General features: G+C 30.4%; 1 protein-coding gene across 4 annotated transcripts in view; it reads left to right on the forward strand.

Moving 5' to 3' along the window:
• The first annotated feature begins 123 nt into the window (after positions 1–123).
• The window catches only part of LOC129957035 (astakine-like), a 38,908-nt gene continuing 15,247 nt past the window's right edge, over positions 124–23,784 (forward strand). The window contains exons 1-5 of one of the 4 annotated variants that reach the window (XM_056069154.1): positions 125–252; positions 7,518–7,545; positions 13,500–13,566; positions 21,124–21,196; positions 22,419–22,826. In XM_056069154.1, the coding sequence (XP_055925129.1) occupies positions 13,522–13,566; positions 21,124–21,196; positions 22,419–22,606 (306 nt within the window). In that variant the 5' untranslated portion in view covers positions 125–252; positions 7,518–7,545; positions 13,500–13,521 and the 3' untranslated portion in view covers positions 22,607–22,826. Of the gene's footprint in view, positions 253–7,291; positions 7,418–7,517; positions 7,546–8,384; positions 9,076–13,499; positions 13,567–21,123; positions 21,197–22,418; positions 22,827–23,784 lie in introns of those variants that run through there. The other 3 variants (XM_056069151.1, XM_056069153.1, XM_056069152.1) reach the window with 3 other exon arrangements.

Genomic DNA, 23,784 nt, shown 5'->3' on the forward strand with positions numbered 1-23,784 from the left:
ATGGTTCCTGAAATATTTAGAGCTGGCAATACACTAACAAATATTTCAGATTGGTTATATGTCATGGTTTCCCACCCATTTTCCCATGATGCACTGCGCTAAGTGAAGAAAGAGCGTTATCATCTTCTTTTAATTCTTTCGTCATCTTCATTGCTCAACGGATATTAGGAGGTATATATATAAGGCTTCACAAACTCTTGTTTTAAACGTTTCGAAGACTGTTTCTAGTGGTTCAGTCCTCATTTGGAATTGGTAAGTTGGTTAATTTTATTCGAAATTTGCTTCGTTTGAATGAATGTGGTGTTTCGAAGAATTTTCTATTTCTTTGATAGGGGGCATTTTTTTTTAAAAAATTTCAAATTTACTTTTCAAAAAAAATTTTAAATGATTTATTTATTTTTTGAATGTTTAAAAATAATATTTTTAATATTCCTGACAATTTTTAAAAAAATCTGTAATGAAATATAATTTTAAGACCTCTTTGATTCACAACTCTTAACAAAGCTGCTAAAAAAGATTCTTCTTCTTTTTATTAAGATATAATTAATAACTTAGTTTTCTTACCCTTTTCTATTTACTATTGAAATTTAAACCATGTTATTACTATTTATAATTTTTTTTTGGTTTGTTATAATGCTGCTATACGCATGAAACAATATTTTTAAAAATTTATTTCAGTTTTGTTTATTTCTATTCTTTTTTATTTATTCTATTTATTTTAAATTAGATTATTGTTCTATTTATGTTTTCCCTTTATTTTAAATTACAACTTATTTTAAACTTTTATTATTATTATAGATCTGTTGAATCAAAATCTGTTCCTTAATTTCTATAAAGCCCAATTTCATTATAATTTTCATTTAAAAAAAAAGGATTTTTAAGTTATTATTTTTAAACAGAAAACTATTACTCATTAAACTATGAACCATTCGTTTGTATTTTTATTATTAAGTTTATATTTTTTGTTACTTTTCAAAAAGCTATTACTTTCTTAACTTGGCATGATTATAATAAGAAATTATGCAAAAAATTTCTAACTTTTAAGCATGCTTATGTTTAGCTACTAATGAATTTTACAAATACTATAACCTCACAAAAATTATAACTTTATAAAACTTCCAATTATGATACTCTAAAACATTTAAAATTATTCATAAATAAAATAGAAAGATGAATTATAAATAAAACTTAAATTTTGCATTAAAAATTCTTTTACTTATTATTCAAATAAAATATTGTTACTTAAATTTAATTAAATTAACTTTCAGTTTCTAAGCTATTGGAATATTCTTTTGGGACTCCAATAGCATCTAAACTGGTACACCTTTTAAATTTGATTGCCCCACGAATAGCCCTAAGGTCTCTATGAATGTCAAGAACATTTAATTTGCATATGAAATCTATTTCTGGTGGAATTCGGTCCCAAGGCCAGATCCGGGCGCTAAGCTCGTACTTTTGATTTAATATATGTGATTTAATATATGTGCTTTAATAAATTATGTGATATAAAATTTCCTTATGAAAAAAACAACAATAAAAACTTCGATCTTTATTCACTTCGTTATAGATGACCTATTTCCTAATATTGGTTTGTATATGAAACAAATAAAATTCACAACTAGTTTAATAAAGTATACTTATAGTGAACTTCTACCAGTAAACAATATAGATGTAGTGAAGTTACATTTAAAATTTAGCATGAATTCTTAAGCGATCGAATTCTGTTTTTGGAAAAATCAATATTCTTTTTCGTCTTTTGAATATATCTGAAGAAAAGACATTGGAAAAACTGACAATGAATATTTCATTTCATAAAAATTTTACCTGAAATCATTTTTTCAAATGAAAAAGAGATAAAACTTATTTCTAGTTTCCTTTCTAAAATGAATTATTGCTTTTACATCTAATATGATGTAAAAGCAATAAAAAGCACCTGTAAGCTATAAAAATTATTATGAAGAATTCTTTTTCTTTCTTTCTTTAATTTAAGTTATTTATTTATTTATTTTGGTAGGAAAAGTTTTCAAAAAAAATCTATTCACATCTGTTTATTTAAAAATGTCATTTCCTCGTCTTAACAAATTTTTAACACACTGTAAAAACTCTTTTGCCATGTCTTATTATTATCTTATCTTTATTTCTTTTATTTTCCTTTGCAAAAGATCCATTTAAAGATTAAGAAGAAAGATAAAATTTCTGAATGAACGTAAGCTGCGCAATCTTCTCCAGGAAGTCTTTTCAAACCGAGTGTAGTTGTAATAATAATTAAGCAGCAGACGATAAAATATTCTTTTTTGCATTCATTCATTTCCTTTCATTTTTAAATATCATATCTTTAAAGAATATCATATCATTTTATTTTATTATCTTAAAACATCTTGTTTCATAATATTTTGTAAAATTCTATTAATTTATTTTTCATTACATAGAAAATATATATAAGAATATATATATAATATATAAATATATACATTTATACAATTCTATATAAATGTATACAAAAATTATATACATTTTTTAATTCATTAATTTTTTTTCTAAAGCTGTCAATAAAAACTTTTAAACTAATTCAAACTTTTCCTTTAAAGATATCTCTAATTAGGTTGCTTGAATTAAAATGATAAAAATGACTTTACATTTATATTAAATTCATTTCATTTGAACAATAAATCGTTTGTAAACATCATATTATTTTCTAATTTTATCTTTAAAAACATTATTTAACAATAAACTCTGAAAAATTATTAATTTTTTTTAAAATTTCATATTAATTTTATAATTTTCTTCCAAGAGCTACGATAGAGAACTTTTAAAAGAATGTTAGTTGCAATATTTAACTCCGAATTTATCTGAGTTAAGTCTTAAGCAGACGATAGCAGTTTAATTGTCAGCAGACGATAAAAATACCTATCTATCTTTACTATTTCTTTTCATTTTATAGCACATAAAAAGAGTTTCTTTATTGTGAAAATAAAATGTATAGTTTCCAACATTCTTTGGAAGAGCAACGCTACATTCATTCCATAATCAAACGAAATTAATTCTTTTCCGTCATAGTTATTTTCTCAAGAATTTTACAATCCTTGTCAGTTTTGTTCATATTTATGTTTCCGACATCTTTCATGTACTGGTTTAATGACTGTGAGCTTCAGGAGTTAAAAACATTTGAGTGTCATTCAGCTGCGGATTGAAGTTGAAGGTTTCTGAGGACAACGCACGATTTCGTGCTTTTATTTGAAGAAAAATGCTCCATTCTTTATCTATTGTGCAGTTATGCAATTTTTTTTTCCAAAGTTATTCTTAAGTCGCAAGATATATTTGTAATAAATTTTCATAAGAATGATCATTAAATTCATGAAAAAACAAACTGCTTCTTTTTTGAATATGCGTGAGTATTAGCATGCAATTTCTAAAAGAAGTATATTATTAGAACTCGATTTTGTAGTTAATAAAAGAAAATCATTAGCTGCATATTAATCCCTCATTTTTTTAATAAATTCCGAAAAATTTTATTAATATTTCCCAAGATTTTAATATTTTTTCATTTTTAATATGATTACGGATTAAATATTAATTTGGCTTATTATTAGCATAAATTTGAAAATTTTATAATCGTGTCAATTTTGGTTTGAACCGACTGGAACCTCTAAAAATGTTATAACTTTTAAGAATATTTTAATGAATGTATATAAAATTTAGGATTACTGTCACAACTCAAAATATTCTTTACGTCATTTAGAACAGTTTTTCAACTGAAAATATTTACCTATCTCTAACGGTTTAAAAATTAGCGATTGGGTCAAGATTAAAGTGAACATCTTATTGATAAAATGCTGCCAGACTTATAAAAATAGTTTTAAAAGAATCAATAGAGGGTTTTTACGTGGAGGGTGGAAAAACATGTAGTTTTGACCATGAATCATTTAAGATTATTCTAACAGCTTTCTGTTTTTAAGCATAACGGAAGTCCATATTATAAGTTGATTAATTGTTGATTCGCGATCATCAAATACCTTCTCTCGTTTTAAAATTCAACACACTCAAATTATTTTTCTCTTCCTTAATTCAAAGTTACCCGCATGTTGCCACGGGGAAATCACAAAATTGTTCTAATGGACATTTGGGATTTTCCCCGGAGATGACCTTTTGTTATTATTTCCTGTCCTTGAATCTCGATTAACTTTTAACTCACATTTACAGGAATGGAATTTTGTTTACAAAGTATAAAATTTCTTTAAGACTAGTGGAAATACTGAAGCGACATTGGATGACGTCAGTATTTGTTTTATCATTGCTGTTTTTATGTTCGTAATTCAGTACATTTATGTTTTCAACAATTCAACAATGGGTCATATATTAGAAATATTCTTAACAAATTTCATTTTTTTTAAAATTCTTTACTACGTAGTTACCCAGAATTTTAACTGAAGTCAACTATTTATTTCCATGAATGGATATTCTGGTCCGTTTCCATGGTAACAGACAACAACCTACGTAAAGATAACTGCACAGAATGGTTTCTTAAAATAAAAAGCAAATTTTTTTTATGAATGAATTCTTAAGCATATTTTTTATTATAATTATATTATCATAATTTATTATTAATGATGTAACACAACTTTGTAATTTGTAATTTACTTTTAATACGCTTTATAATTTATTGTCATTTGTAAAAAATCTTTTTGTAAGATAAAGACTTTCCAAATCAGCATTATATTTTCAAAGTTCTGAACAAAACTTCTAGAAGAATTATTGATCAAAATTAATTAGTGTATACACATCAAATAAAATCTATAACTGAAAGAGATCTCGAATTAATTTTTTTAACTATCTGATGGAAAGTCGAGACTCAACCAGCGGGCTACAGTGATTCGCACAGTATTTTTATAAAATTCATTTAGTAAAGACAGTATAGTTATTCTTTGGTAAATATTTGAAATTTATTAAGATGCAAAGGAATTATTTTCTAGCATACAAAAATATGATTCCTTTTTTAATATATAAGCTTTAAAATTTGAAAATTTCAAAAACTTAAAAAAATTATTTGAATTGTTCAAAACTTTTATTGAGTGATTAAAACAGTCACTCTAAAAAATAAACTGCAAAAAAAATTATTTTTACATCATCTTAAAATTAAAAAAAATATATTATGTTATCAATTGCTTTTGATATAAGTAATTTTTTTCCTCTTCATATGTTATCAATGATCTTTTCAATGTTTTTGCCATATAATTTTTTTTTATCTATAACGAATTTTTTAAGTATATTTTAATCATATTTAACATAATTTCATTCTTGAAGTTCATTATTCCTACTTAGATTTTTTCCTGGATTTTTCTTCAATTATTAGTGATAAAGGTTCAAAGATAAGCGTATTTATTTATTTATTTGATGAATAGGTTTTTATTTGAAGTATACTTGTTATAAAAATTTTGATTTTTTCAATACTTAGAATTTAAAGTTCAACTTGAGAATCAAGCAATGGTGAATACTTTTTAAGATGCATTCATTTTTAAGTTCCACTACACTTTCCTGTGATATAACTGAATGTGTAAAGATATAGACAAAAAAAAAAATTAGTAAAAGCATAGACATTGCAAAACTTCTAAAATAAGATAAATTATATGTTTTAAAAAATTTTAAATTCAAAAATATTTTGGCTGGTAAGTCACTAAAAACAATTACAAAAAAAATATTTAATTCAAATATTTAACAACTATTAATTCAAGTGCATCAAGAAAACTCTAAAGCCGACAAATATTACAATAAACGAAAAATTAAATAAATATTTAATTAAAAATGTAAATAAATCAAATAATAATACAAAAACTGCTCAATTAAAATTGATTAGAAGTTAATTTAATAATTTTTAAATACTATAGTTATAATTTCAATTAATTTAAGTAGCGCAAATGCCTGATGAATATTTTATTAGCATTAGAATAATGAATTACTCAAAACTCTTGTATTAACTCAAAACGCCTAAAATAATAAATGTAATTTTTCATAATAAATTTTCAAAAATAAATGAAGTAACATGATTGCTGATTTTAGGTATTAGAAATAAATGTTGTTTATTAGAGAAAATGCTTTTAAAAAGTATTTGGGGGGGGGGACAATTAAGAAATTTAATCCAATTTTCAATTTTATTAATTTCATTTTTTTTCCATGATTCTTCTCCAAAAATTTCATTTTTCAATAATCAATCTTTTTTATTATTTCTTTAATTTCTAATAAATTAAATTTTACCCCATAGAATCTTTGACTTTCTGTTTTTATTACAAACCCTACCAACAAAACTTATGGATGCAGGAGTTAGATTACTTGAATACGAAGTTTGGACCTTGAAAATCAAATCGATTAATACTGTATAAAATGTCAAAAGTTCAAAATGGTTCGAAAATAAAAAGTATTTTGAAATATTGTAATTAAATGAAAGTAATTTGCTTTTAAAGAAAATATTAGATTTAAAAAAAATCAGTTGCATTTGTAACATTTATATAACCCCATGATATCCTCGGGTTATTAATGATTCATGATCGCATCGGTCATTATGATTCATGCTGATCAGACTAATACCAATGCGATTCATGATCGCATCGGTCTTTATGATTCATGGTGATTGGACTAACACCAATGCGATTCGTGAACTCATTGCTCTTTCATGATTCAAGGTGATTTGACTAATACCAATGCGATTCATGATGGCATTGGTCTTTATGATTCATGGTGATTGGACTAACACCAATGCGATTCGTGAACTCATTGCTCTTCCATGATTCATGCTGATCGGACTAATACCAATGCGATTCATGATCGCATCGGTCTTTATGATTCATGGTGATTGGACTAACACCAATGCGATTCGTGAACTCATTGCTCTTTCATGATTCAAGGTGATTTGACTAATACCAATGCGATTCATGATCGCATTGGTGTTAATGATTCCTGGGTATTAATTCTAATACGAATGTGATTCATGAGAATGATTAGAACCACATGCAAATGAGAGACACAAACGCGAGATAAAAAATTATCTAAAGATAGCAAAAGGTTGTAAAAAGATGATTTGTCAAGAAATCCTATAAACTTTTTGTGTTTGTGGGTTTTTAGTCACCTTTTTTTGAAAGTATAAATATTGTGAAGCATAAATTCTAGTGAGTGTTCCCCGTGCCCTCTGAATTGTAGGAACTTGGCAGATCTATCAGTTCCCCAAATCAATGATGCCATCTTTCTTAACATAAAATAATATATATATTTGTAAAGAATTATTTTAGCTGACGTAACTGTGTCTTTGAAATTCAGTTTCAGCTTTGTCTCATATATAGTTGAGAGTATGCAACTGTATAATTAATAGGCTAAAGTAAAAACAAGTGAGTTTGGCTCTACAAGTTTTGAATAAGACGATATTCGACAGGTAATAATGTCGTTAATTGATAGACGTATTGTCTATTTTGGACTGAGCCATTGTTTAATTTTTTAAAGACGAAATAACTTTATTTTTTTCTTTATTTCAGGTTTTACTTCTTCTGGTCTTGTGTTTCAGTAAGTTCTACTTGGATTTGTTTCTTATTTTTTATAATTGCCAATGTTACAAAATTGGTCATTTTTATTGGTGTCGGATTTAAAGTGTTAAAGTGTATTAAATGCATAATGATTCTTGGCGTTGTATGTTAACTTGTAAAAACATTTTCTTCAATGTTAAGTTTTAGACGATGCAACTTTAAAGGTCATTCTGTTCACCGTATATTTTAGTAGTTATTAAACTTTATTTATAATCGAATCGTCTATTTCGTTTGTGAATACTTAAAAAAAAAAAAAAAAAAAACGCCAGAAGTGTGTGTGTAAACTTCTGTAGTTCTCGATTTGGGGGAAGATATTCTTCTAGAAAACCGATATTGTTTTACCGCTTAGAACAGGAATTGAAGGTAAAATTTGCGAAATTACGAAAAAAAATTTTAAAAATCTGCGACCAAAATGCAAGAGATTCTTATAATCTTCATTAATTTTTTTCCTTGTATTGTATAATGTCATTTAAATTCACTCGCATCGCACAGATATTCGTATCTGTAATTCTTTTATTTTTTAAACTATACAAAATATTCATAATTATCAAGTTTATTTTCCCTTTGTTATATTTTGGGATTGAAGGAGTGTTAAAGAACACTTCAATCAAAAGTTTTCAACAAATTTTAATTCAAATGGATTCAAAGCCAGTTTTCTTCACTCATTTATGTAAATCGAAAAATATTCTTTTTATTTAAAATCTTTCTAGATTTTTTTTTTTAAATCGGCTTTCATAGAAATATCTATTGGTGAATATTAAGCTTTATATTGTTAATAAAAAGCAAATCAGCTAAAAGCAGGTTTATAAATGTTCGGTATTAATTTCTTATTGTTTAACTTGAATTCTGACTTGTAAAATAAACTTGTTGCCTAGTAGTTACTACATTAAAAAACCCTTAAAGGGAGTGGAAACGGTGTTCTTAAAGTTAATCAATCACAGCTTTAATGATCTCATCGGTGAAAAACTCTGGAAAATGGACCAAGGTAGAACGTTCTCCCCGACATTAAAATTCACACCGCACAATCCAAAAGTGACATCCTGTTTGAAAAGAAAACGATTCAAACATGACCACAAAAGAATACACCCATAGCTTGCCCAATCTCTCGAATGTCGTTGACTGATTCTCCAGCTGATAGAGAATTTACCTCCTAAAAAAAATAATAAGGGTTTTCCCCCCACGTTTTCCTCAATCCAAAAAACAATTATAAACACTCCTTGTTGAAGATTGGCCACAACCACTGAGGCGCCGGCAGCTGCAGGTACCGGCCGTGACCTTTCCGATTGGAGTTGAGATTTCACTTTCGCTCCCAAGGTCAAAAGGGAGTCACTCCGGCCCACGAGGTGAGTTTGGATGTCATAAGCCAAACAAGACGTTGCACTTTTCAGTTGTCTGTGAGACTCGTTTCTTATCGGAAGTTGTTGGTGATAGCGTCGGGGTTTCATTCAATTATGTGGATTGATACCATCGGTGTTCAGTGAATCTTGTTCGAAATTGGAGACTAGTAGCGGTAAGTTTTTAACATTTATGCACTGGTTAGGTTTAATGCTCTTGTAAATTATATTATAGAGTGGCATTGCAGACGCCAGTTAATATTTTGTAATTTAATAAGGCCAATAACTCCTGTGATGCTGTTCTGATGGCCATTATACGAGTTGAACTTGGTGCATTTACGTGTTTGCTGTCTCTGACGCCATTTGACTCGTGTTTGCGATTCGGATTTCATTAAATGAGGTTAAGTGATAGTGAAGGGGATGTCTATCTAGAATGAAGGTTCAAATCGTATGAGACCTGGCAGCAAGCAAGCATTTAATAGTGATTGTTTCCATCGCTTCGTTAATCTTGCCATTTTTAAGTGGGATATACAGCAATGGAAAAAACAATTCGCAGTTTTATGCAAAACTCATTTCGAGTATTAAGAGAATAATCGACTGAGTGGTCATAAATCGAATATTTTCTCGCCATATATTAAACGGCGTACGATGGAAGCTCCCCCCCCCATTCCTTTGCTGGTAATATTTAATATAGAACTTGAAGAAAATATTCCTATAATATGCGCCATTGTGAAAATGATAAATTGTCAAGTACAAAAAGATCTTTCATAGTAAAAAGCAAGCACAAAAAGCTAAAGCCAATTCTAGCTTAATTTTTCCGATTTTCAAAAGTTTGTTAATTTTTTTTAATCTTTGGGGGGGGGGGATAATATTGGAAATGAGTGAATTGCAATAAACATGCACGAAAAGTACTTTTCCATCTTGAATTTTGCATGTAACGTTAGTAATGGATTTTACAATGTACAGGTTCTTAGACGAACAATCCAATTTTCAGTAATCTGACTGCTAATGAATGAAAGACAATCAATTTTTCTGGTTATCTTTAATTTCCTATTAACAGGTAGCATACGTTTCTGAGGAGGAAGAAATATTACACCAATCGTTTTAAATTCAAATACAACTTCGAAATGGAACATTGTATACTAGCTAGAATGTGTATTCGGTCAGTATAAACTGTCGATTCTTGGTGAAATTCGAATCTCGACCCAGTATCCTTGTGTTCTGTTGACAAAAATATAAGGTTAGCAAGCGTCTCAAAATGGATAATCTTCAAACGAAATGGGGGGGGGGGAATCTTAACCAATTGATATAAGAATTTAATTTTCCAATTGTATCCCTATTCCGGGCATTTGTTTTGCTTCTTATAACAATACAAGAAGCATTTTGGATGTTGAGGCGTTTTTGCATTTATAAATTGCTTAATTGCAGACTTAAAACTAAAGTAATTCGATGCGCGTGTAAGTATGATAATTTTAAATGTAACGGAAATATTTTAAACGATAACATGGAACATTTATTACATTAAAAGAATTTGGTGAACTAATAATGTTGATTGGTCAACAAGTGTTCACTCATTTACCCAGAATTGTTTCAAAAAATTTCATTAAACTGTGACTAAAATGCTGTGAGCCAATTTCTTTTTTTTTTTTTTTTTTTTTTTCTGCATTTCAAAGACCTACGTCTCAAAGTTGCAAAAATTCTAAATTTCAATTTCTAAGAAACCTGGAAACAAAAATAGATATCGTAGCAAATAATAAGCGTGTTATTAATTTTCACCAAGATGCATTCATCTGAATTTTAAGACCTTTCTCGCTTCAATGCCCATAAAAAAAAAAAAAAAAATCGGTTTGCTTTACCGCATAAAATTTTTTCATCACCTAACTAGATACGCAATGTCAACCATATAATTTTTTATTGTGCTGTATTCAAAAATTCATGCCATAATCGTCCACCGCAAAATGACCATCAACCTGTAGACCGCGGTTTAAATTATTCCATCCGAGAATGGCATCAAGACGCGAAAGCCCATTGAAGGAAGAAGAGGATCTCGATTGAAGGCTTTTAACTACCTTTCAACGAGGTGCTGTAAGAGACGGGAAAATGTCATTATGAACAAAACAATAGTTCGTCGTTGCCATATCGGAAAGTTGAATAAATCAATTTGCATGGTTTTTTGCTTGCGCCGGCGTCTCGTAACCTTTCTCCTTTGAGACTTGGTATTGTTTGTTGGAATATTCTCAATTGCCAAACGATGTGTAAAGATTTTTGATTCGCGGAACTGGTGGCAGTTTCAAACGTCGAGTCGGAACGACCGACTCTCTCAGTTATTAAAATATAAAAATTTTGAAAACAAGTGTAAAAGGGAAAAATATTCTGCAAATTTAAGGTTAGACCTAAAGAGTGTTCTTAACAGTAAGTATGAATACAAGTGTCTTGTATTTTGTCAAAGAATATCCTTTCGTATTTCAAATTTTTATAAATTTGATATTTTTAAGTGTTACTCAAGAACAGATTTTTAGCCGACGTTTTTGATACGAAAATTATAAGTGGCTTATTCAATTTCATGTCTATTTTTCAGTGATTTTAAAGTATCTTTTAGTGAATAAATGTGAATTCATTATCAAGATCATTAATATTTTGTATGGAATTTAAATGCCTCTTAATTTCCGATTACATGCATTTTTATCCTTAATTTATTGCAGATAATAGTTGAATTTTTTAAACTGTCCATCGATATTTTTTAGTAACTTTAATTTATCCCTTTTAGACGAAAATGTTCGATCCTCTAATATACATGGGCGTTAAAGAATAAAATTGTTCTGATAAGAGGAAATCTTAAAACAATGACTTGGCAAATTGAATTGCAATGAATTTGACTTTTTAATTGCCTGAAACGCCATATTCCCTTAAGTATTTAATTATAAGTGCCTTTCCTTGCTGTTATGTGTGTAATGTTGACCTTTGATCCAGTGGCAATTAATTTAAGTCCACTTGCATGGACACGCATGAGCATCGCCAGTATCTTTATCATTTTTATAGATGGCAGTCCGATTTAAGTACGGACAATATCAAAAATGAAGCGCGTTTAATTAGAGCCTTAATATATTCGCGGTTCAAGATTTGATTCATGTCTGATTCTTGTATAAGGGAAAAAAAATCATTGAATATATGAAGCCGAAACCTGACGTTTGAATCAATCTATTACCTTTTCCAGTTTGTATGCTCTTTGGAAGTAGAATTTCTGCTTTACAAACTGCACAATATATGTATTAAAGAAGTTACTTTATTTCCAAACAAAATGCCTTTAATACTATATCCATCTATAATTGCCATAGTACTTTGATTATCATTATAACATTCTTGGTTCCATTTTTATTCTTTTAGACGCTTGGATTACGTTAATAATTTGTAATAAAATAGAAACGCAAGTTTTAATGCATACACTGCAGGTACAGAGCTTAATAGGATGAGTGTGATGCAGCTTGGTGAAAAACGACCTTTGTCATAAAACACCGAAGCTCACATTTGTCTATTTTCTTAATTCCTTAAATGGATATCTTTAATTTAAAAGTAGTATTAATGTTTTTAGTGAGATAAGTTCGAAAGTTATTGAAATTTTTATAATTACTAGAATTTAGAAATTCATTCGCCACACAAATGGCTTGTGAAGTTTGGCAACAAGTCTCAATAATTTACGTTGGGTAGTTTTTTCGACATGCAAGATAATGGAAAAAATATACAAATGACCCAAGTGTGTCCTAAAATGCGATCAGCCATTAGAAAATTTTAATAGATTTTGATGAATTCATATATGTAACGTAAAATGGAATTGCTGAACATCTTGCTGTAGGATAACTGAAGCATTTACATGAAGTGAATTCCTATAGTGTCTAGTGCCACTAGGTTGAAGGAGATCTCAAGCTGTTAGACTAAAAAAATTCTACTTGCCAACACTAAATTTTATGTATGAAATATAAGGATATTAAACATAAGTTAATTATTGATTAGATTCTTGCATCACGTTTCCTTCATTACTTCAGTAGTTATAAAATCGAAATTCTACTTAACCATCCTCCCTTCATATCGTATAGTTTAAATTTAATCTAAAATAATTCATTGACAAGATTAAATTGAACGTGATGTAACTCAAAATTAAGCATAAAATGAATATATATATATATATATATATATATATAAAGGCCTCGTAATGCACATGGCATAAATTCATGACCTTTTTAATTTATAATTGCCTTTTATCACCTGGGAAAAAATTATAGCTTTAGCTTGTAATTTATCAAAAGTTAATAAAACTCGAATAATTTCACTTAAAATAATTAGTTTGAATTGTTTATCTCCAAATTTCCGTTGGTATTTTCGTATTAGTCCAAATTTATATGAACTATACAATTTCTTTCATTTGGATATTAAGTCTTAATGAATACTTGTATTGTGACATTAGAAACCAGGAATTTTAACTAACCGGAATACTGGAAGCTGGTTTTATTGCATAATTGAGTTTTCACATCGATTTTTAGAAAAATGCTTTGTATATATTGATTTGAATAGATTTTTATATTAATTCTCGATTTTCTCATTTCAGGATAAATCTTTCTTCAATCATCATGAATCATTTATTTATTGGTTTCGCTTGCCTTCTCTTCGCATCGGTGAGTTTTCATTATTAATTTTTTCCCCATGTTTTGATGTGTTTTCTTGTATTAGATTAATCTTATCTTGATAAATTATTTTAATTCTCCGAAATCGAGGAATTTCATATTTGTGACATATAAGACTATCTCCTGTTGTCTTTACTGTTCTGTTGTCAATTCTTAAGTAACACGCAGAAATGAACTGTAAACACGCATAAACATCGGTAACCTTTTTGCTTTGTAATCGAAGTTAATCGTCAAATAAAACTTTTAACTAATTTGTTCTAAAAGAAACTAACTTCAAAGCTCTATCGGTAAGGATTTCGATCTTTTTTAATACTAGTAATTCTTTACACTTAATCTATTGTCTTCCTTCTAATTAAACATTATCAACATTAGTCAGCAGAGAAAGTTTAACGAATGAGTTTTTGCTTGCATTAAAACGTCATACAGAACTTTCAATTGCGAACCATTACGAGCTCCAAAATGTTGAGGAATTAACAGTATCCCCCCTTTGTCATAAAAATCGAAATTCATCTCTCCCACTTTTTAAACAGGATAGTAAAAATCTCTGAAATATAAATTCGTAATCTTTTATTACCCTCATGCTTTTGTGGTGAAAGCTTATAAGCCAGTTAACAGCTACGCTACTTGGGCAATTGCTTTTGTATTGTGGTCATGTTACTCGGCTGCGAACCACAAGATCCCAGGTTCTATTCTCGCATCATTCCAATCCACCACACTTTGTATTCAAGTTATTTGAAAATACATGTCTTGAATTTGTATATTGGCTTAACAAATAAGACGCGTGTGAACGCAGGTCCAAATCTTTTATTTTATTTTTTTAAATTCGTTATCCAACCTTTTGTATTGCGTTCCTGTATATGCGTCATCGCTTAATTTTTAACTAACGAAAGAGGTCCAAACTTGCTCGCATATTTTCTGAAAGGTGTTATCTCAGAGAACGCCTTGCGTGGCATTGCGTACAATAGTTTCGAAATATGAACTTTTGAAGTGAATTTAGCATTTTTATTAAATTTGTCATGTGATCCTTGGCGAGTTATTTGGCGATTAATCTCTGGCATGCGGTCAAGTTTCTGAAAATCCTACATGGGTTACGGACGCGCTTTTCCCAAGATTCAAATACAAACTACATTTATAGTCGCAAAATCATGCACCATATTTGATATATTTAACAAATTGCGTTTTGAGTTATCACATTTTGATGCTTGCGGACGTACAGATAGAAAGTCGATCCTTAACGGATTCCGTCTGAAATTTGACGGATATTTATAATTTAGATGTTAAGTCTATGTGCGGAATTTTATCTGTCTAGCTATCTTTGTTTTGTAGCTATAGTACGAACTTGTATTCGAACAGCCGGACAAACTTCCTCGCAACGGAATTTGCTCAGTTTGATAGAAAGCTACAAATTCGGCTTTAAGCCTATATACCAAATTTCATCCGTCTAGCTGAAGGCGTTTTGAGTTCTTTGTCAGGCAAACATTTCCCAAAAATGTCTTTCGAAGGCGGGAAGGTGTAAAACGTAGAAATTCGTCAATCTCTCTTTCAAATTTTTGACAAGTACTGTACATTATTTCGTATAAGAGAAAGTAAAAAAGAACTTGAGGGACTTAATTTTTTTACTTTCGCAATTAACTTAATATAAGTGAAATTTTTTGCTATGATTACTATCTTTAGATTTTCGAAACATAACTAGGGCCGTGGTAGCCTGGTGGTAAGGAATCGGTTTCGGAACAGGAGGGTTTCAGATTCGAGACCCGATTCCACCGAAGAACCGTCGTGTAAGCGCTTTTGCTGCACGTTAAATCCGTCGGGACCAAACGTCCTCTCGCTGGTGTGGTGTGAAGAGGGGTGCTAGCTCGGGTGTTGTCCTCGCCATCTGACTGCGGTTTAAAATTATGAGGTCCGTCCCAAAATAGCTCTAGTGTTGCCTTAAAACGGGACGTTAATATAACTAAAATAAACATCGAAACATTACTATGGTGTTGTCAGAATAGTTTCGTTTCCAATCATACACTTCTCCATAAATGAATTATTTACTTGAAATCAACCATAAATGAAATTATTGACTCTTTGTATCAAATGGGATTGCCGGATAATTTGCCAACATTCATCTTCCCACCTCAATCGTTCTTGTTTGAATTGCTAATACTTCAATATTCTTAACTGTACCCCATCGCACTTTCCATCAAATCGTAAGCTTGTATTTTAGCTTCAGGTTGAAAATTTGAGAGGAAAAAGACGATATTCCGCTACAATGATTGTAAATTCATTCAAAACAAAGTTTGCGAAAACAATGACGAATGTAAAATTGCGGATCACTGCACATACGTAACTCTTTCGTGTTTGCTTTGTATAGAGTAAGAGTGAATGTGCTGCTTATTATCCTTTTTCAATTTCTTGTATTCAAATTTTACTCTTCAACTAATTCTCGACTTTAAAGCTGCAGGAAAAATAACATTTGAAAGCCATATCGCAATGCAATGCATCATTTTTACTGTTTTTTCTCTTTATTATGCTCTATCGGATTTATGAAGTAGGAAAATAGGGTCATAAGGTGTCGAGATTGGTATCGGTAAATCGATACAATAGTACAGTCGAGAGGTGTCGGGATTGGTATCGGTAAATCGATACAATAGTACAGTCGAGAGGTGTCGGGATTGGTATCGGTAAATCGATACAATAGTACAGTCGAGAGGTGTCGGGATTGGTATCGGTAAATCGATACAATAGTACAGTCGAGAGGTGTCGGGATTGGTATCGGTAAATCGATACAATAGTATAGTTGAGAGGTGTCGGGATTGGTATCGGTAAATCGATACAATAGTATAGTCGAGAGGTGTCGGGATTGGTATCGGTAAATCGATACAATAGCATAGTCAGTCGAGAGGTGTCGGGATTGATATCGGTAAATCGATACAATAGCATAGTCAATAAGTTGTAACTGTTTGAATATATTTGTTGCTGCATCTGAAACTGAATTAGTACGAAATGCCTTATTTTCATCTAAAGTATTTGATTTATAGCATCAATTTCTTCCGGTTAATAGGTCTTGGAAAAATTCTTAAACTTGAAAGACTGGTTGTAATTTGTGTTTTAGTCTATGCAGATGAAACTAGCCCCTTTTCGTTTGCTATTGCATGAAGTTTACGAAGAAAATGTAATCGTTAAAATATTTTATCACATCTTGATGAATTGTTAATTTCTAGTGTAGCAAAAAATACACGAACGTCGTGTAGTATGCAAAAAATACACGACAATCGCCAAAAATTTGAATTCGAGATTGATGGGTCTGTTTCTAATATTCTTGAATCTGAATAACAAACTTTTGATATTATGTCTGTGAATACGATAGCAGAAATTTTGAGACAGACGGGGAAAATTTGACACTATCTTCACCAAATTTTGAACGGCACGGAGAGGATTTTGTCCGAATTCAATTAACAAGAAAACGGTGAGAGCTAGATGCTGAATTTGTAATTTAATTTTATCAAATTTGGGACTCAAGTCCTTCGAGTGGCCAGTCTGTACTTTCACAAATATGCAATGCCTTGGATAAAATTTGGTATGCGAACTTGTTGCTACAATTGTAGTTCTAAGTAAAATCGACTTCAAATGGCGAGAAAAAAACATCCAAAATGCACATTTCTGGTGCTTATGAATTAACCACGATCGAGTAATTAATCGCCACAGATGGCATTCTAATATCCTTTGATAAATTATCGTTCACTAATAACGTCTTTGTTCATACAAATCCGACAAATTCCATAGCTCATTTGGAAATACGGGACTGTCCAAAGTTTGTATGATTCGGCATTTGTCAAAGCTTGATAGTTTTTGAATTAAAACTGGAACCATTTGTCACCGAAATTCATCAGCCTGAAGTTTGCATGTTATGTAAGCATGCAAAGATAATTTAAACGGCAAATGAATGGGTGTTATTTGGTATACGGATTTATCGCCAGAATTTTGTGTGTAATAAACGTTATACCAAATCTATGGAATGGTTGACTGTATACCATAACTTTATTCATATATTTACGAAAATTCTAACTCAAAATGCTAAGATGAAATTCAGGTCTTGGCTACAGAATTATAGCCTAGCAAAATTCTGAACCAAATTCGTCAAATGGATTAACTCCGCATACGGCAATTGAAATGCCATATTCGAAGCAAATTGCAACCTATTCCTGACATCAAAATGCATCCTATTTTAGATCCAGTTTATCAAAAGGAACACTTAAAATCCATACTTGATTTGCTTCTTGTGTAAGTCTGGAAACAAAGCTGTATTGTGAAAATAAACGAGAAAGTAAGATAACAAGATCTCCGATTCAAGCTACTTTCGATAAAAATGGACTTCGCTCTGTAGCATTCTTGCTTTAAAAAGTTGGGCACGTTTTTAGATACATATTCAAAATAATAAATTTAATTAAATGTGGAGGGAGGCAAATGATTTTCTTGGAATGTTTTTATTTGGGAGAAGTTCAATATTTGCTCCAGATATGCATAGTAGACTAGATTTTTCCCGGCTAAAAAATATGAATGTAGTTGTATATGATAATAATTTTTATTATGGAATTGTCGCGTTCTTAATTGTATAGTTTAACAGATAGCGCAACCAATACAGAAATGACTTTGTATTCGATTAGTATCAAACTCCTTTAAATTCATGGCAAGAATAATCGGTGATATCCACGCTCCCCCCCCCCCCGATAGTGTTCAATATATGGCCCTATATGGGCCTTGCGCCAATAAACATAAAGCGGAAAAAAAAAAAAAAACTACAGTGCTCTATTTGATTTCTCCTTTCAGGACTACATAAAGGGCAGTATTTAACTCCAGGTGAAGATGCTGATACAGATACTAGACACCCAGATTCTGCCTAATATTTCTCCACATTCCGGTTGTCTTGTGTAGTGAGAATTGAAATCCCACCTTGACTCGGGAGAGGTTTAAAATGTGGAGCTTCGTCAAAATCTCGAGTTTCAAATTGTTGGTTATTATATTTTCACTTTGGACATCGTAGGAGTAAAAATGCAACAAATATATTAATGCGTAATATATTTGCTCTCAAAAAATCCAAATATATTTTTGAGCGCACTACTCTTCGCCAATTGTGAATGAAATGGAATATTTATCCACTTCCGCGTTCAACAAAACTTCCTTCTAATCGAAGGATGCGAAAAGAATAGATAGCAAAAATATTTATTTCGGAAGTACTGAAAATATTCTCGCATATCTGTCTGACACAAACCTAAACATCCTTTGTTTAGGGAAGTCATCTCTAGATCCGGCTTTCATTTTCTTCGAAAAAAAAAATACTGACCTTCGAACTGTTACCTTGAAAACCGTTAGAAACTCTTTCCGTATTTCCCAATAAATCTCTAAGAATATGCATATCCAACCGGAAGCATTGAAAGTTACTTCAACTATATTTTTATGTTCTAACATATTTATTAACCTTTATTGTCTTTGTTTTCCGAAAATTAATTTATTAAAAGAAACGCAATTGCTCTAATAATTAAAATTATTTGTTGAAGTATATGTTACCGTTAAAGTATGAAATCCGTTATTTTATAGAATACCTAGTTATTCCATGAAATAATTGATCGCGTCCGTTAAAGTGTAAAACTCTTGTATTTCATGGTTTAACTAGTTATTTCATAGAATAACTATCTGCAGCCCGTTAAAGGTGTAAAATAATCTATATTGTATTTGTCGTGAGAGATATACATTTACCTTCCACCCCTACTGCATGAAAAAATGTTTTTGTTTTAGAAATAATGTTCTTTGTAATTCCAAGTGTCATTTTAGTAATCCTTGTTGTAACAAATGATTTTACGGTACGTTTCTATAAATACCATTTATACGCTGCATAAATTAGATAAATTGCTTCTTTTTCATTTTAATTGTCTATCATTAGTTTAATTTCATTTTAGATAAATTGTTTATTTTACACTTTAACTGTCTCTCATTAGTTAATTTATAGAATAACTAGTTATTTCATAGAATAACTAGTTAAAGTGTCAAATTAATAACATATTACACTTTAACGGACACGATCAGTTATTTCATGGAATAACTAGGTATTCTATGAAATAACTGCATTATATACTTTAACGGTAACATATATACAAATACCTACATTGTATGAATAAAAAGAAATTGTTTTCAAATCTAAAGTGTGCATGTAATCGGATCCTGCAACAGAACCAATAGAGTAAGCTTAATAGCTGACCTTTAGCAAAGATGTTTGGGACGGCTTAGTATTGGACTGTTTTTCGTTGTATTGTAAATTTTATTAAGTTAACAGCCAGCAAGCTTATAAATAGAAATGGTATGAAAAGGATATGTCTAACTTCTAAGTCGTGTATTTCGTCTTGCTTTATTGCGCTTCCTGCCACTGAAATATTCACTTTCGATCCGTTATTTCTTGGTTATTCAACCTTATATTTGTCCTAAGCAGGATTTTGCGCCAAAACTCGTTAACTATTTATATTTTACTTCAAAGATTAAATTTCCATAAAATTATACAATACTTTAAATATGTAAAAATACTAGATTGCATTTCAAATAAGCCATTCCTTTAATCTTTAATACAAATAGCGATTATTTTTATTTAAATTTTTTTCGACAGTTTTATTAAAGATTTCATTGGCTGTTTTTATTTTATCGTGTTTGAAATACAGAATATTGTAATCGTCAATTTCGAGGTGTTGGCAAATCTACGTTTTAGATCTGCCCAAAAAACACTTGTTATCGTACATTTTTGAGCACGATTACCTAAACAATCGGAGCTAGACGGATGAAACTTGGTATATGGGCTTTAGATTAAATTTATCGATTTATATCAACATTTAGACGAAATGTATAAAGAACTAGATGAAATTTAGCTTACATATTAAGTATTCAAAATTTGATAGAGGCGTTAAAGAGTTGGCCGCCTGTCGGTCCGTACTTTTACATTCATATACAATTTGTAAATGACTTAAATCGACGAAATTCGGTATGTGTGGTCTTTTGTCGAAAACTGCTTTTTCGTATCGGATTTTGGTTAAAATCAATTGCGAAAAAAGCGTCTAAAATTTAGATAGTACGATAGATTTAGCAAAATTGCACGATTCATCAGTTAAGTTTCGTTATATCGCAATTGCTGTTTGCCAGTATTGAAGTCATTTGCGACCTGTTCCAATGACCACAAATTTATGTGGGGGGGGGGGGTGAATAAGACCCTCTTTGAAGAGGAAGCGTATGCGTGAACGTTAAGGAGAGATCACTTCATATTCTCAGACGCATTTATTTTAATTTGAGCATAAGAGTTTGAGATTTTGATCATGATGCAACCATAAATAGAAACCCTTTTAAATCGGTGAGCCCCCCCAAAAAAAAAAACCGATCAAACTTAATTACAAAATTTTGAGTATCGCCAGTGCAGTGAATAATTGCATGCTGAATCGCATAAACACTTCAGATGAACTCTCACAAAATAACTATTCAAGTAAAGAATCTCTTACTTATTGTCAAAGAATAACTTGTTTGCTTTTCTAGGTCGTCTTCGCCTATACTCCAAGGGAATGTTCAAAGGCCAGCGACTGCGGTCCAAATGAATGCTGTGTTGTTGGTGAGTTGGTTTTTAAAAATAACGAATTCATTATAAATACCATTTAGTTTCTAAATAGAGGAAATAAGCTATTTTTAAATGTACTTTCTGTTAATTGGTAACTATTTTTCCATCTCGAATGAATTATTTTGAAAATGGCTTTAAACTACTCAAAGCATTTTATTTGTTTTATGTAAATATTCATATATCTTGATCTTAAAGTACGAAGATTGGCAAGCGAGATGCGATCCTCTGTTGTCTGAATAACGGTTTGAAATTAGGTTGAAATTATAGCGGATCGAGGTGGATTGTTGTCTTCTGTTTATTAACGTCAAAAAAATAGGCAAGGTAAAAATAACTTTTTACTTCCGACTAGGGATTTATAAAATGACAGCAAATATAATATGGGTTTGAATCGAATTTGTGCATTTGCCTACAATTTTTCTCTTAAAATACTTTCCACTGTTTTGACTTTCGAATTAGATGGTATAATGAACTAAAGTTTGTTACAACTGTGCAACCTCTTAACTCAACGAAACTCGTGAATTTTTGGAGCGTAAAAAATGCTTAAAGAGAACAGGTGAAACCATTCTCACCAGGAGGATTCTTGGGGGAAAAAAATTCGAACGCACAGAAAGACTTTTGTGGCTCAAATTTTCTTCGGATTTCTTAATTTTATGTGAAATATGCGTAAAACTAAGTGGATTAGTATTAAGCTTACTACTAAAGATTACACTTTTGCTTATCGGAAATCGAATACGAAATTGCTCAGAGGATCAAAACAAATCAAACTTAGTATTGAAAATAGTAAGGCGTCTCTTAATTTGTAATGGTCCGTTTTTCTAGCCTGCTTAATTTTAACTTCCACCCTTTAATCTTCATGAGCCGATACATCATACGGGATATCCAATTATTGTTTCTTAAATTTAGACCGAAATTAAATCTTAAAGGGCGTAATATTTTGAGACAAAAAATAGACACGATTCTAAGTATCTTTGGAACCGGTAAGTCACCATGTTGAAGACCAGGAGTTCATGAAACGGATGTCAGTTAAATTGTGGGGGAAAAAGATGTCTTCATGAATATATTCCATATCGCATTCTGTTGGGGGAAATACTGTTACCTGGAAAAAGAATCGACAATCGTAAATAAATCCAACGGAAACTGAATATTTCCCAGCCGAATCGATAGTTGACGCCTAGATGCGATATGAAAGTCTTTATTATTGAAATTTCATTTTTAGGAATGGATCGTTATTCAATACCAAGATGCGAATCTCTTGGAGAAAAGGGATCCACGTGCATTGTAGGAAACGAACCAGAAGATAAAGTTCTTTCTTATCCTGACGGGGCTAAGGAAGTCTTCGGTGTCTACAGACTTTATTGCCCTTGCGAGGAGTCTTTAACCTGCTCACGTGCCAAATGTCAATAAGATGACGTCTTCTCTGAAGATTACACTTCAAGCTTTTAGTTTATGCCAGACGCTATAAGCGATTGTATTAGACGATTTGAAAAAATGAATGGAAAAATGTCGCTGTTGATTATGTAACGAATACTATGCCAAAGCAAGAATAAGTCATTTTTTTTATGTATAAGCAACTTTTGTCTCTTTATGTTTTTTAAGAAATAAACTGATTATTCAGCAAAATGAATTGTGATAAGTAATTGTTTGAGTCGAATGTTATCAAGAAATTGATAGCAGATATTACTGAGATAACGGACATTACTGAGGATTAGTAGCTTGTTTTCATATGCATTCTGTATAATATATTTTAGATATGTACTTTCACCGATTTTGTACGCTTAAAACGATTCTTATACAATTAAAAATTGAACTTTCGCTAGATCGAGATTAATTTTCCCCATCGCTGATTCCCCCCCCCCTCTTTAACCAGTTAACTATCTCGACCCCTCCGGAAAAATGCGCATCTAAATTGTCTTAAACATAATATAAATGTAATTTTTAATTATATTATTATATAAATACAATAACTGTTATTTTATAGACTCGTCATAACGGAAAATGTTGTATTTTTCCATGACGAGCATACTCGTCAAAAACGGTTAACTGATTAATCGCCATTTTCCCTCTTCGTTTCTAGGTGGTTTTTCTATTTCAATGATCAAATTCAAGCATTTATAACTTATTTAATCGGAAAAAGCTAAGCTGCATTCTCCCTGAATAAATTGAGCAATCGGTTCTTTTTTGTAAAATTCCGGATTGTAATGTATTCTTGTTTTACTTTAATCTGTCTAGTTATCGCTATTCCTTTCACAAAATGAGAATTGTGCATTTTTGTATTTTAATTCTAATTTAAAGTTGCTTACTGCGTTAAAATTATTCCAATTACCGTACAAATACTTTTCTTTAGTGGAATCTAATGCATTTCGAAACATTTCTTTTAGCCTTAAATTTATTAAATAATTACGCCCCCAGATTAAATTTGTAAACATTATAATTAATGGAAATATTTCCAGGATTTTATTTAATTGCAAATATGTAGTTCTAAATTTCTTAAATGCTCATTTTTTGTATACGTTCTTTTAAAATGCGCCTCCTCTTAACATTTTTAATCGAATTATTAGTACACTTTTTAGTTCATATTTAAA

The sequence above is a fragment of the Argiope bruennichi genome, chromosome 11 (assembly GCF_947563725.1).
Source record: "Argiope bruennichi chromosome 11, qqArgBrue1.1, whole genome shotgun sequence".
Taxonomy (NCBI): Eukaryota; Metazoa; Arthropoda; class Arachnida; order Araneae; family Araneidae; genus Argiope; species Argiope bruennichi.